We start from the raw sequence: 15220 nt of genomic DNA on the forward strand, positions 1-15220 counted from the left end.
GTAGAGCTCGGATACCCTTTGCATGTTTAAAGCCACAGCCGTGTGAGGTCAACTTATTTGAGCAGAAATGACCTCTACGTCCGTCGTGGCTTTGATAGGACTTCAGCACAGGGCTTGGCCAAGGCCACAGCTCACTGGATCACAGTGCCACACTGAAAAACAAAACCCTTCAGGCTTAGTACATTTTACTACAAAGAGAAGTGGCAGGATTTGGTTTAACTGGCTATGTGTTGGTTGGACAGGATATGTGATGGAACGTTCTTGAATCAGATAGGCACCATATGGTCCAGCAGAGATGGGTGACATTTATCCAGCCTGTGGGTTACCATATATATTGCCCAGTGCAGAGGGGCACTTAATAGGATGACAGTGAAGAGGTAGAACAAGCTTGACAAGACTATATAATGACCTTGCAAAGCGTGAAATGTAAATATTATACGAAACTCCATCCAATAAAATATTTAGTTACCTAAATTTTTGCCCTTAACATTCAACAAGTACAAAAGACCATCTCCTATGGAGGAGCTAAAAATAAAGAAAAGCAGTATACTTAGAAATAATGTTTATTTCCAAGTCTGGACTGCAAGGGAGTTGCAAATTTGCAGAGGATGGACCACTGTGCACTGTCTGTGGCTATAAAAACTCCTCATCATTGAGAAGGATGGACTCCCACAAATCCCATCTTTTAAAATAGAGAGGCCTTGGAGATTTTGTAAGCAGCAGAATGTTTTTTGGTGAAGCCATGAATGGTGTGACCATTACGGTGATTAATAAATGGTCCAGGTCTCCTCCCCTAATACCACTGAAAAGGATCTCCACATTCCAAATCTAGCTAGTTGGAATGCTAATCCCAGGAAAACATTCCCTGAACTCATTTCTTCTGTGTTTGGAAAAAGGGGAATGCTTTGAACACACCATCAGCTTCTGCTGGGCTCCGCTCATTGCAGCTTCTCCAGAAAGTCATAGAATGTGGCTAGAAAATCTATGTAGACTTAGGTTCCCTGGGCAGGAAGTGGGAGAAGGGAGAATGCTGTGACACAGTGGCTCCTTGCGGGGAGACCTTGTAACCTAGGTGTCTTCCACCTTGACTGAAAGGGCTGGGAAGCTAGCTGTCATACTCTTCTTGGTGGCCAGGTGACTAATCCAAGCACAAGTTCACTAACAAGAGGAGAGATGGGAGGAACAAAACTATTCAAGAGTTTCAGGCCTTATCCATCTGGCTTACCATGATGAATATCGTCAGGAGGAAGATGCTCATTGACATGATGGAGAAGCTGTCCAGGAACCAGGTACACCAAATCACTGCATTGGAGACACCCTGATTTTTCAAGGTCTCCTTCAGTCTCAACTCCTTCTCCAAGACGATGCTCTTTACAGTCATGGAGACAGAGTAGATCCATGCCAGCACCATGAAGATAGGGAAACAGCGGTTCAGGATGACCATAAAACTAAAGCAAGAGGAGAGAAGCAGAATAGTAGAGTGCCCTGTACCCAATAGAGGTAGAAAAATGTTTGTTGACTGAATGTGTTCAGAACACAGCCCAGATGGAGGGAAAGGAAAGCAGAAAAATCTCCACTGGGCGTTCAATAGGCTGGAATCTTTTAATACATTCTACGTTTGCCCTGAAGCATTACTTTTCCTTTAGAGCAAGATGGTGGCATTTTGGTTAGTCCAGATGAATGCTCTCTAACTAAAATGTACAAATAAAATCATTCTGTCTATGTCACACCGTGTAGACCTTCCCTGTAAAGCCTTCTGGGAAAAGATTGCAGACTTGATGATGTGGAATAGTTAGGTATGTGCTAACTGACACTGAAGCCCAAGAGAGTGGAGCACACCAAGGGGAACTGGCGGTGGTGAAATCAATAACTGGGTTGCCCAAGAGGGTCAATCAGCCCAGCACTGCCTGACCTAGAAGGTCAAACCCTAGTTATGCTAGAAGAGGCACAAAGTGACTAATCAGTGTGGCACTTTCAGAAAACAACTGGTCTATCAATAAATCAGTGATCCAATTGCCACTGACTCCACCAGCCATGCACAGGTGGAGGAGATCCCTGGATATTCACTCCAACAAGCAGGATACATTTGATATACTGGAATTACTTTGTTGTGAACTTTATACATGTTTACCCTATTCTAGTAAAGCCTTGGGATTACTATCTATTGGAAACTGTTGGGTGTTGTCACAAGGTAGGGCCCAATTCCAGTGTGGGAAGGTTTCACTCAAGATGGCCCTTGGGAGAGAACCATCCATTCACACAGCATGCACTTCTCGGACCGGCCACCAGAAGACTCGACCACACCGAGTGAGCCCTGTCCTTGTTGCCTTCCCACACCCACCCCACTTCCCTGCTAGCCACTCCCATTCTGATCCCAAAAGTGAATCCCGGCTTTTGCCCTTGGCTCCACTTCATATCTCTGTCTATTGTCCAAACCCAAACTAACTGCAGAACAGCCACTGTTATTTCTTCAGTCTTCTGTAGAGCTGAGACTGGAGAACCAATTGGACTAGAGTGTTGAGAGAGGGTTTCCTGTGTGCACTCTAGGTTTTATTTTACTCTCTCTCCAGATGGCAATTTGACTTTTCCTTTCTTCAGGCTTTGCATGTTTCTCTTCTCCCTGAATGACACAGACCTGCACAAGTACTATGGTGAACTTTCTAGTTATTTTTTTCCCCCTAGGAGTTGAATCCTTAAGCCAATTGTAGGTCTCTACTGCTGTCCTGGGAGCATTTCTGATACCATCTGCCATGGTAAATGAGCCCTCTCAAACCCCTCTCCCTTTCAGTCCCTCTCTCTACCAACATCACCTCATCCACAATCCATATTTAGCAAAGCACTGGCTACTCGCTTAGCTTGCTACTTACCAAGAGATGTACGTGCCTGCCTGGGGGTGGGGGTGGCCAGGGAGGGAGGGCCCAAGCTCATCCAACACATTCCTCTACTTTTCATTAAGCATACATCATGGGAATGTTAATTAGGGAAGGAGCTGCATTATTCCAGAGCTCCTAGGAACCAGAACTACTTGTGATGCAGAGTCCGAATTTGCTGATCTGGCAGACATTGGGCAAACACTCTGACCAGAACTCTTTCATACACCAAACATACTACACAGAGGGAGATTTAAATAGCCTTTGTCTCTCCCCCCAACCTTGCTTCTCTTGCTTTAATTTTCACCTTCCCTTTCCCACCTACAACACCAACTCTTTCCTCTCTCCCACCACTTTATTGGCTCATCTGTCCCCGCTTGGAACCTGGGAGCAACAGGCTCCTTAGTCAGAGCTCCATTCTCCCCAGACTGGCCCCAGTTCCTGGGGTTCTCTCCAAAGACACAGAAGCCTTGGGAGCACCCCCACCTCACCCCACCCCACTATAGCACCCCAGTAGCTTATCAGAGAAGAGGATCGGGAGTCTCGGACTTACGAGTCATCCACGAAGCAGGGGTATGGCATCTGCTGGAGATAGACTCCAACTGGAGCTTCAGCCCCAGCCTGACTTCTTGTGATCCCCTGTTCAAGCATGTCCTGCAGATAGGCAAACCCTCCCCAGATGTATCGGAAATCTTCCACGGGATCAGCTCTGGGACCAGAGTCCCAGTACCTGAGAGGACACAGGAGGGAGGGACAAAGGACATGAATGGGAATGGACAGCTCGCTCAACTCACAAGCACAAGGCAACTTGGAACTCATGCTCTTGAGACTTTTCTCCTAAACATTTCCAAACTATCCAATCCTATTTTCTACTTCACAGTTTAAATCTCAGTTATGAATATTGCCACAATGTGACTCTATAGCTGCTTTCATTCAAGGACTCTATTTTGAGCTTTAGAAAGTATCTTCTTTCCTCCTACTTAACTTAATTGTATTGGTTTATAGATCAATTCCAGCCTCAACCCCTTACTGTGTACCAAAGGTAATTTCCCACTGATTTTGGAGAAACCCAACGAGCCCTGCCTGAAATGTCACCTGTCTTTGATCTTGTTGGTTTTCTCCACCACGTCTATGTCCATCCGGATCTTGTACTTCACGTGGGGTGGTAGAGAGTTGGTCCAGGGATACATGTCGGGGAACACCACACCAGCCCAGAACCTGTTTTCCTCCAGCAGAGACAGGGCTCGATGGGTGAGCTGAACTTCATCATCGTAGCTTTCAAACTTATCCAGGATCAAGCACTGCAGGTAATCACAAAGGTCGAGAGAGTCTGAGGAGCACGATCCGCAAAGACTCAACTGCACATAAAAAGGCAGAGGACAAGGGTTGCTGCCCCAGGAGATGGGTCAAATGCAAGGAGACCTATAAACTTAGTGTTTGCTTAACTCTGGAGTCTGGTGTTAATTTTTCAATGTGTCTTGATAGAGGGGCACAAGCGGGCTTAGAAATGCTGACTTGCTCATCCCTGCAGAGCTAGTGAGAACTGCACTTTGCAGCTGTCCAAGGCTGTCCAAATATGCAAGTCCTCAAAAGGACACAAACACTTGGACTCTCACTCCCCAGCGTGGGGAGGCGAGGGAGTGGGGTCACACTGGACACAGGCTGCTTTGAAGATCAGAAAGCCTGATGATAAAAGAGTTTTAAAGAGAGAAGGAAACATTCCTAGCCTTGAACCTTCCTGGCTCTCTCCAAACACACGGGCTGGCCAGCTGAGGGAAGAACACGGAGGAAGAAAGAAAATAACAGACAGCCAAAGTGATTTAGTCAGAGAAATCATTTCCAATTACAGTTTCATGACGAGTAACGCTGGTAGAAGAGGAATTTCTCCAACATGTCTCTTTTCTCCTCCTGGAAGAGGAAAATCATTATCCACAAAAGAGCAAAACTAAAAATTTAAAAAAATTTGAATACAAGGGACTGTCCACTTATATACATTTGTTAAAGCATTTGTAATGTATTTGCATCTGTTTTTTGGCTTAACGTCTTGTTCCTTTAATAGACTAGGGGTATTTGTGTCTATGCTTCTTTCCTAGAATGTAACTCAAAAGAGGTCAGATGGCCTTGTCTTGATTAATTTGTTTTCTGAATACTTATGAGAGTCTGCAGTGTGCCAGAGCCTGCTTGGCTCCAGAGATACAAGGAGGAAAGATAAAATCTTTTCCTGAAAGAAACTCAAGACCGAATGAGGGAGACGGTTGGAGTAAACCAACCATCATAGTGTGGAATGATCAGGTTCTGATGAAACCAAGCCCAGTGTACTTGGGGAGCCCAGCGGAAGGAGGCTAAGTCTTCCTGGAGGAGTCAGGGAAGGCTACTTGGAGGAAGAGGCTCCTGAGTAGGAGGAGCAGCAATTAGCCAGAGAGGAAAGTGGGGGAAAAGTCAGCTCAGGTACAGGAAACAGCAGGTGGGTGTCCGGGGACCTGCAAGAATAGAGCAGTAGTTCCCATCTGTGGCTGTGCTTTACACCACTGGGGAGCTGTAAAAAGACACCTACGCCAGGCCCCATGCCAAACAGCTCAATCAGAATCTCAAGAGGGGTGATAGACAGAGCATCAGCATTTTGTAAAAATCTCCCCAGCTAGTTGCAAAACCAGAGAAGAGCATAGGCTGAACAGAGGTGAACGGTGAGAGTAAGAGATGAACACTAGAAAAAGCTGGATGGGGACCAGATTGATTGCTCTGCAGGGCTTGTTAGTGTGACCAACCCACTGAGGGGTTTCCCGGGACACACAGGGCATTTAGTGCTACAACCAGGAGAGTTCCAGTCAAACCCTAAAAAGCCATAAGGAGCCACTGTAGAGTTTTGAGTAGGGGTATGACATATGGACCAGACTATATTTCTTAAAGATCACTTGTAGGGGGAAGGGGGGAAAGCAGGAAGACTGGCTGTTAATGTAACGCAGGCTTTAAGGAACACATTCCCACAAAAAGCCTGTGAGTTACCTGGAATCCATATTTTACCCAAGAGGAAACTGAACTTGAGGAGACCCGTCTGAGGTCATGCAGACAGAAAGTGGCAGAGCCTGAATTCCCTCCCCACTTTCCAGCCCCAGGCCCAGATTTCTTCCTGTCACATCAGGCACTGGCAGAGCCTTCCACGTGTTCACTACTGTCTTCTAAGAGGGATTATTATTTATCCTCACTTTGCAACCCAGGAAACTTAGGCTCAAAGAGGCCAAGTAACTTCCCCAAGGTGGTAGAGACCCAGATATTTGGTTCCGCAACTATTACCAGGAGAAATGAGAAACAGAGAGGAGGAATTGTAAGGACCTGATCAGAAAACCAAACTCTACCACACTGGCAAGAAGCAGGCAAACCCAACTCATTCACCAGAAACCCCTCACTCCAGATCCCACCTCATGGCATCAGAGCCTGAACCAGAAGCCTCTTATTGCAGGGCTGTACTTGAACAATGAGGTGTTGCAAACCCACCCTCCTTGGGCCTTCTGAACTAAACTCAGGCTCCCGCCTCAGGCTGTACTCCCTGGGAGCGGGTCCCCTGGAATGTTCTTAGTAGTCTAGATAAAAAGAAAGAAAACAAAGGAAGCTGTTAGCTTTCCAGCTGATATGGTCAAGAGAAACACAGGTACATGAAAACTCTAGAGGACCAAGGCTTAAGTGACACCATACCAAGAAGATAACTATTTTAAAAGGAATGGGATTGGCATTTCTTTAAGAAATACTGGTAAGTGTAGTCACACATCATGGAGTTAAGGGAAATGGAGAATTTCCTTTAGCCAGGTATTTTCTCGAAAACAAGCACTGCCAGTCTAACATTGGCCAATCCTTAAATGAGATGAAGGACTTTAGTATGTCATACACCAAAGGTTCTCAATAAGTGTTTGTTTCTTCTAAACAGAAATAATGTAAGGTTTGCTATTTTATAAATAGTTTGGGGGGGGGGTGGTAGTGGTAGAATATGTAGACTCTTATCACAGTTGGAGACCAAGGGCCTGACAGCCAGGGTTTGTCAGTACTTAAGCCAACAACACGGCAATGGGGACAGAGAACTGATAGCCTGCCGCGTGGGCAGGGAGGCTTCAGAACTGAACTGCTAGAGCATATTAAACAAAATACACATTAAGTTGGCTTTAGGAAGATATTCATGTTCTACATTATGAATCATAAAATAACTCATTTTTATCAGTTTGTCGAATTTAGAACAGCATATATAGAATTTCAGTACTGGCAATTAGAGTGAAACTGAAATTAAATTTCTAAAATGAAAAAAATTATTTGGGGAGATAAAAGTTCTTTGCACGTCACATAGTGACAAAGACATAGAATGTCCTACCAATTAACTTGGAATCACAGGGCATTTGGACAGAGTCTTAGAGGTCTTGTGGTGTTTCCTTGCTTCCCTAGTGGAGAAGCAGGGGTCAGAGGAGCAACGGGCCTTGTCCAACACAGGTCAGAAGCAGAACCCGATCGATGTCTGCAGGGCGGTGCTGGTCCCCACTGGTTACTCTGAGAGTAAGCCACCCTCCAACCACAAAGTTGCCCCTGCCCTAGAGCGCACTGTGCAGTAGCAATGACGGAATTGTTCTATACTTGCCCTGTCCGATATGGTAACTAGTAACCACAAATGGCTACTGAGCACTTGAAATGTGGCTAATGCATCTGAAGCATTGAATTTTTAATTTTAATTAATTGAAATTTAAACAGCCACATGTGGCTGCTGGTTACTGTTTTGGTCAGCACAACTCTACAGACAGCTGGTTCCTTGAGGTCAGGAGACATATCTTGTTCATTTTGGTCTCTGGAATAGTATTTTCTCATGGTAGGGACTCCACAAGTATTTACTGAGTTGAATTGATTGAAATTTGAAGTTCTGAATGCTACTAGGAGTATAGCTTTACACATGTTTTGAACATAATTCTGCGCATGTTGGATTCACAGGATAAACTAGGAGAAATTCACGAAAACTAATTTTTCCTATGATGTTAATGAGAGTATAACTCTTTGAAACAAACAAACGAAAAAACCCAATAAAAACAAACACATTTTAATACGTGATTTACAGAGCTATGCAGCCCATTCTCTTTGAACTGTCCTTTCATGTTTTAAGGGGAAATCTACACTGGAATAAGCAGCTGATGTTTTCAGTGACATTGTTGACTCCCAAGATGACGTGGGCCCCATCCTGTTGGTTTGCCAGGCAGCTAATTCATAGTCATGTTTCCTGATTCATCCCCCTAAATTGGTACCCTGATACTCTTAAAAGGTTCTTGAACACATCTATGCTGAAACATCTAATCCGTTTTCAAAGTTGGTTTGTTTCTTCATCTTAGAAAGTGGTATAGCATAGTGTTTAAGGGTCAGACAGACCTGAATGCCATCCTGCTTGCTATTTCCTAACTGTGTGGCCTCTGTTTCCCTTACTGTCAATTTGAGATACACCGTACCTCATAGGTTTGCTCTTAGGATCACATGAGACGGTGTTTGCGAAGGGCTCACCAAGTGCCTCACTCTAAGAAGAAAATCTGATGCTTACAGAAGGCTTACTGACTATGTGCCTAAAGCTGGTCTGAGGGCTTTGCTTGTATTAACCCCACTTTATCCTCAAAACCCTGTGAGGTCAGTTCCTACTATCACTACAAGTTCACTTACGAGGCGCAATGAGATAAAATAAACTTCCTCTGGATAGAGTCTGTGTTGTTAACCACTATAGTATACTAAACTGTCTCATAAATAATGAGGATTCAATAAGTACCATTTTATTACTGTTTTTGCAAAATATCTTGTAAGTCAACAGAGTCAAGTGACTTTTAAGCCCCCACCAGGTTACCTTTTATTCATGACAGCTATTTACCGGGGGGAGGAAGGCAGTTATTTTCCTTAAATGATGTATCTGGGAACACAACCCATCTTGAGCAGATCCACAGCATCTCACCTGGTTAGAATAATGCTACAAACTTCTGGTTTTTTGGCAGCTGGCAGGTACAGGGATCTGAACTTGTGACCTTGGTGTTATAAGTCTGTGCTCTATCCAACTAAGCTAAGTGGCCACTCCTAGAACAATGCTATAGACAGAAGCCAAAGCCCATGTCCCACCCAGGCAACCTGGGTAGTGGTGGTGGGGGGTCCCACTCCACTGGTGTATACTAGCTGCTCATTAGCCATTAGGTGAAAGTCAGACAACTCTGCCCAGAGTAAGTTCTTATAAAGTTAATGCAGAATGCCATTGTCACCAAAGTTTCCTGAGGTCAAGGCAGAGCAACTGTGGAAACTGATTCAAACATGAGCCAGAAGTCCCTAGGTCATCTTCTGAGCAGTGACTCATGCGGTATCTCATGAGGAGGCCACCCTCCTCACAGCAAATGACCTTATTCCGTTAGTACTTGCTTGGATCCCTGAAGTTAAAATCCTGGCTAACGGGCATGTATATTAGTGTGCGTATGTGCGTGAGTATGTTTGGGAGGCAGGGATGAATGATTAAAACCTCAGTAGAGGTCCTTGATTTTGATATATTTGGTCTAGTCTGATTAGCTTGTAAGTTGGAATACAGTAGATTCTAATGAGGCCAAGGCCATGGAGTCTATCTCTGCAAGCTCTCTGGCTCTATGCAGAGGGGACCTGTGCAGTCACGGATGTTAGAGAAGAATGTAGGTAGCCAAGGACTGGCCAGTGTAAGGGGCTCAGCATAAAGCTAGCACTGCCATCAGGGAAAGAATTCCAAAGGCATCTTTGGTGAATAAAAGGAAGTGTCTTATGGCCTCAGAGGCAGACTCTAGGCAAATGCTGCAGCCAGAGTTCAGAATCTCAGTAAGAACCGTTATAATGCCCTATGACAGCCGATGGCAATAAAGCAAGAAAAGGGGTTTCCTCGTCCCGTTTACTTCCCACCTGCTGCGGCCGGACCCAGGTGGCAGGACTACCACTATCTGAAGTCCACACGAGTCTTACAGTTCCTTGCCAGTTGTTTGCTGGCCCTCACCAGGAAGCAGAGTTCACCCTGGCGGAAGAGGTTCGAGTCTCTCCAGCGCAGTCAGCTGTGTGCAGGACCTCTGGAGAATGCGGTCATTTGTTTACACAGCTAAGTCAAACACTACCTCGGGGGGGAAAAGCCGCAGTAGCAGCGGGCTTCCTTCTTCCACCATGACCTCTGTGTCTCTAACTCAAACACATGAAGTAACAGATACATTAAATGATCTATTAGGTGGGAAACAATGTCCAGTGGAGGCAAAGAAAGAAAGAAAATCTCCCCTTTTGTTTGAACTTGATAATCAAAGAGGACTGGCACCTTGTGCTGACTCTGTGGCATAAGTGGCCTTATTTTGACTAATACACCCAGGAAGTGTCAGGGGTGAGGTCTTCGGGGATAAAGGAGGCGCTGCACCCTTAGAGATGTTGGTTCTATAACGCTGCCTCTCACGTCTTTAACTTCCAAGCTCAGGCTGAGAACAAAGCAGGGGACGAATGTCAATGGAGGCCTCAAGTGGTCCTGCTGGTGCTAATGCAGACACCTGGGGTTCCTTTTGAAAAATGCCAGTGTATGTGGGCACACATCCCAGAGCGAATTTCCTGCAGATCTAAACTGTAGCATTCAAGATTTATTTCCCACTACATGGAAAAAGCCAGTGGATAAAATAGCCTTGGGCTGTTTGAGTTGGTTGGGATAGTGAGTTAAAGGCCAAAGGGCGGCAGTAAATTTTATCTTGCACATCGGGCACTGTGAACAGACATCTGAAACTCTCACCCACAGGGCGTGAGGAAACGTGCCACGACTGGAAAACAAAGGGACAGGAAACGCAGACTTCTTAAAAAATGTCCATTTCTAAAATAAATAAATTAAATACAATAATGAAAAAAATAAAAGGTCAAGTTGGAGCACAAGGATTCACATTGGGGCAAGGCCACCAGGTAGTAATGCTTGCAGTCTACTTGGGTCCAAAGGAAGACATAATCACCTGGCTGACAACTGCGGAGCACTTTAGCTGTCAAAGTTTCTGGTTTAATCATTCGAACAACTCTGGGAGGTGGGTGCTACTATATTCAAAATATTTGATAAGCAACAGAGCTGGGCACTGACTGATCAGACCACATTCTTGTTGCAAACACCTGGCTCAGCCACACCAGTGAACGCCACCTCAACTGCAGCTTGGGTTGTCACCCTCATTTTTCAGGCAGTGGAGCAATGATGTTGTCCCCAGTCACAGAACTCATAAATAGCTCTAGAGATGATGTCCTGTCGCCCAGAGGAGGAAGCTTCCACAAGCCACGCTGACTGACTCCAGACACCACCGCTGTTCCCCTGAGGCTACATCCACACCTCAGCCCAGAGCATCTGCCTCCCCTGAACTTGCCTTGCAGGGTCACACCACTTCACTTGGCTTATACTCTTCCTTCTGCCTGAAATTGTCTCTCTGCCTTGCTTAGCTGGTAAATTCGAGCTTTAGGGCCCAGCACAAATGTGATTTTCAGCTTTAATTTGGCATTTATGGGGGTCTACTTTATGCCACTACGGTTCCACTCAAGTAAGTTGAAAAGTCAAAAAGATAAATAAGACAGAATTTTGGCTCTTAAAGGGTTCAGGTTCGTGGAGGGGGGAGGCAGTTGAACAAAGCAAGCTCAGGGAGTACGGTAGAGAGAATATGGTGCACAGAGGAAGGCCTGGCGCACAGGGTCTGAGTCCTGAAGCATGGATGTGGGTGCTGACCAGTCAGGCGAGGAGTGAGAGGAGGGAAAGGCCCAGCTGCATGACGTGGGAGGTCTGGGGCATCCCATATAAAGTGGAAGAGTCATGAAGGAGCTGCACTGAGAAGGACTTCACCTTCACAATAGTGAGGGGTCACCGAGCAGCTGCAGGCAGTCTGCAGGGTGAGCCTGGGGTTTTAGAAAGATCTCGCCGGAAGCACTGTGGGAGCTGAATAGAAACAGCAAGAGACTGGAGGCCCCGTGAGGAGAGCCGGGTCAGCCTTCTATAAACAGAGGCCACAGGTGGAGGGGGAGAGGAAGGAGGGATCTCAGAGATAATTTGTAGGAAGAAGTGAGAGTACCTGGAGGACTGTGACGTTTTGAGTTTGGATTTGTGCAACCTGTTTCTACTCCAACAGATTGAATTATTGTTCTACCAGTCCTCTGAGATACCACTACTATGGCATTATTTAGTGACATGCTTCTCTCTCCTAGAATGTGAGCTTCTAGGGGTCAAGGGTAAACAGTGTTTATTCAGACATTGGAGTTCAATACATGCAAATGTAAGAATGACTGAACAAACTCAAATCTTTTTGGTTTCCTACTCCAATCTAGTTATTTTCAAGCAGAAAAGACCCCACCAGAATAGTGCCTATTGTTCTGAATATTACAAAATAATTGCTACCTTCATTGGACTTATTATATAATTTATCCAAACAATGCTGACTGAGCCCCCTATTAATGTGCCCTGCATATTATAGGGGAAAGAACTATCTCATCAAAGTGAGACAGATCTGGATTAGAATTCTGAATTACCCCACAGAATTAGAATTCTTTGGTACATTAGGCAGTCAACCTCTTTGAGACTCTTTTTAATTTTATAAAATGACAACAATTATGGCTGTTGGGCAGGTAGTTAGAAGTGTTGCATGAGATGACATGAAAAAGTGCCCAACATTGTGGCTGGCTTATAGCAGATTCAATACAATGTTCTTCCCTTTACCCATGACCTCAGTCCACCTGCTGCCTGTGTTTTCCTTCCTAGGCCCACTTATATGTTTCTGAGAGATTCAAGAGACATAAAATAAGGTCATTGTCTGTGAGTTGCTTAGATTCTAGGTTCATGGTCCTTGAAATAATATTGCTCTTGTGGTGTAGACTTCTGTACTCTTCCTAACTCTCCATGGTTTCTCCCTAGCCTTCCAATGAATATCTGGAGTCAATGAAATGACAGAAGAAAGCAATAGGACAGATAATCCACAAATATCTAAGCATCTGATTCTAAAGTGCATTACGTGATCAGCAGCTTTATTATCCTAATCCTATATTTTCTTAGGCCAGTCTGAAAAATACGTTCTCTGAGCATTTTGGTTGGGTGGTGGTGGCATGTGGTCAAGAGCATGCAAGATACAGAGAAAAAGTAGCCCAAAAAAATCTGGCTACTGATAATTCATCAACAGGATAATCACCATATAGATAATAAAGAGTTATGAAAATATACTGACCACGCTGACATCAGAAGAAAAAGCAGTTAATGAATACATGTGCTTTCAAGACTTAGAGAAAGGTAGTTGTTACTGGTTAAAAATATAGTTTTATGCCTTAATCAGAGGTATTTTCATATTAAACTTTGGCCTTATTCAGCTTCCTGATGTGAAATTCAAGACCTGAAATTCAAATATACTCTGAAATTAAATATACTGTGACCCTAAATAGTATTTCATCTGTGCCAGGCCTAACCATTGCTCAACAAAGAAATCAAAGGGGTGTGGTGTGTATGTTTGTTTTAACTAAAGCGTAATCAGAGGAATAATTTATCAATTTTCTAATTGGGCTTTTCTCCAGAAGCAAAGTTTAGGCAAAGAAAGACATGTAAATTATGAATATAAATGTATGTACATACCAGTTTAAGATATCTACCTATATGAGGACTCATTTGCCCTCAGTCTCCTTAGATTTGGAGAAAAGGGTAATTGGAAGGCCCATGAAAATTAATCTCTCCACACATGAGAGATGTGAGGCCCCCAAAATGTCACCATTGTCCCTGTCCCTAGTCCACTGCCCACCTTCTAACCGGAAGGGCTGACTTTCATTTTCTTCTCTATTTTTCTCCTCTAAGGGAAGGGGATCAGAGAAAAGACAGGACATAGTTACAGGATAAATGAGATTGTAGGAGCCCCTTATTGAGGAGGTGTTCTGGGGATAAGAGTAGTTCCAGAGCCACCGGACTATCATCCACAGAAGTGCCAGAATGGCACCCAGAGCCATCCTCCTGGGCTTTAGGAATGATCTGACACAATCCTGGTTCTAAGCCAATGCACTAAGGTCAATAGGAGGAGTAGCTTTACAGTCCCCAGTGAATGTCTACACAAAGTGTTTGAACCTGAGGAAAAGGCACATTCCTCGCTTGGTTGGTGGCTCAGGGGCAGACATCATGTGGTCATAGCAGTGGCTGCCATGTGTGGAATGTCTCCACCACGAGCCCAGCACGCCCTCATCTCACCCTCACAGCACCCAGAAGGGAGGGCATAACTTCCCCACCTGACAGACAGGACCCGGGTGTGCTAAGTGCTCAACCACCCCTCTCATTCTGTTCTCAACAACAGCTCTGAGCTCTTTTGTATTATTATTCAGATTTTCGTGGATAAAATAACTTTCTCAAAGTGACACAGCTAATTAGAAGCAGGAATCCTGGTCCATTTGTCCTCACAGGACAGGTGACAAGCTCCCACAGGCAGCAGGCTAACCTCGGCCATACAGGCGATCCCACAAGGCAGAGTCAGGGGAATGGGATATCCCTAGGTTATTCAATGGGATGTTCAATAACTAGGCCTCACCCTAAGCCGGAAGGAAGGAGTTTTAGCCCTCCTGTTAATTGAAGAGAAAAACTATTGAATCACTCCCATTTCCTATAATGACAAAAGGCTCAAAGGTTTGCTCTTAGTTCTCAGAGCTTCTATTATTGTCCAGTGTCATAATCAAGTGCCATATTGATCTGAGGAGACATAATTTTCATTTTAGAGAGTGTTTTTGCTTAATTTTCCTTACATGATTTTTTTTTTTTTTTTCTTTTTTGGAATAGGAAGGGAGTCAGGCATGGAGGCTGGCCAAGGAGGAAGTTTTCAAACCTCTTTAGTCCAAGTCTATTGAAAAAGAGAGCCTGAGGCTGGCCCTGAACAGGCTCTTGAAGTACCCTCTTGCTTCCCTAGCCTGAAGAGACCTTTAGAGCCATCAGAGAAGGGTTTTCACGGCCAGTCTGCTACTGAGTGACACTCAGGGTGGGGACTGGGGGATTTTCAAGGCTCTTCCAGACTTCCCAAAACACAAGAACAAAAGCAGAAAAATCCACTAACTTGTTCTTCCTCACTGCACGTTTCCATCCTACCACGTTCTCCTTTCTGTTCATTATCCCCTTGCCTTCCTCCTACCCCACGGGAAGGGCATCATCATACCTGCTGGGCTTCTGCCACCATCAAAACCCCTCTTAGGAATCCCTGGCAGAGGCCACTGACCTCTGGCCACAGTGGCCTTTGCTTAGAGGCCCTCAGGAAGTCCTGCTGGCTGAGGCAGGATGTGATTAGCAGCTTGACGATCCCTGGAGGAGCACCAGCTTGGTGGCTGGGTCTGATTTATCAGCACCGCACTCTCCTGAG

The 15220-nt window shown here is 45.0% G+C and overlaps 1 protein-coding gene across 2 annotated transcripts in view; it reads right to left on the reverse strand.

Moving 5' to 3' along the window:
* Window positions 1–15220, reverse strand: part of ABCA4 (ATP binding cassette subfamily A member 4) — a 120806-nt gene that overhangs the window by 61905 nt on the left and 43681 nt on the right. For both annotated transcript variants that reach the window (XM_063104333.1, XM_063104332.1), the window contains exons 12-14: window positions 3966–4171; window positions 3424–3600; window positions 1226–1448 (exon numbers count right to left, since the gene is read on the reverse strand). In XM_063104333.1, the coding sequence (XP_062960403.1) occupies window positions 1226–1448; window positions 3424–3600; window positions 3966–4171 (606 nt within the window). The remainder of the gene's footprint in view (window positions 1–1225; window positions 1449–3423; window positions 3601–3965; window positions 4172–15220) is intronic.

The sequence above is a fragment of the Cynocephalus volans genome, chromosome 8, assembly GCF_027409185.1.
Source record: "Cynocephalus volans isolate mCynVol1 chromosome 8, mCynVol1.pri, whole genome shotgun sequence".
Lineage (NCBI taxonomy): Eukaryota > Metazoa > Chordata > Mammalia > Dermoptera > Cynocephalidae > Cynocephalus > Cynocephalus volans.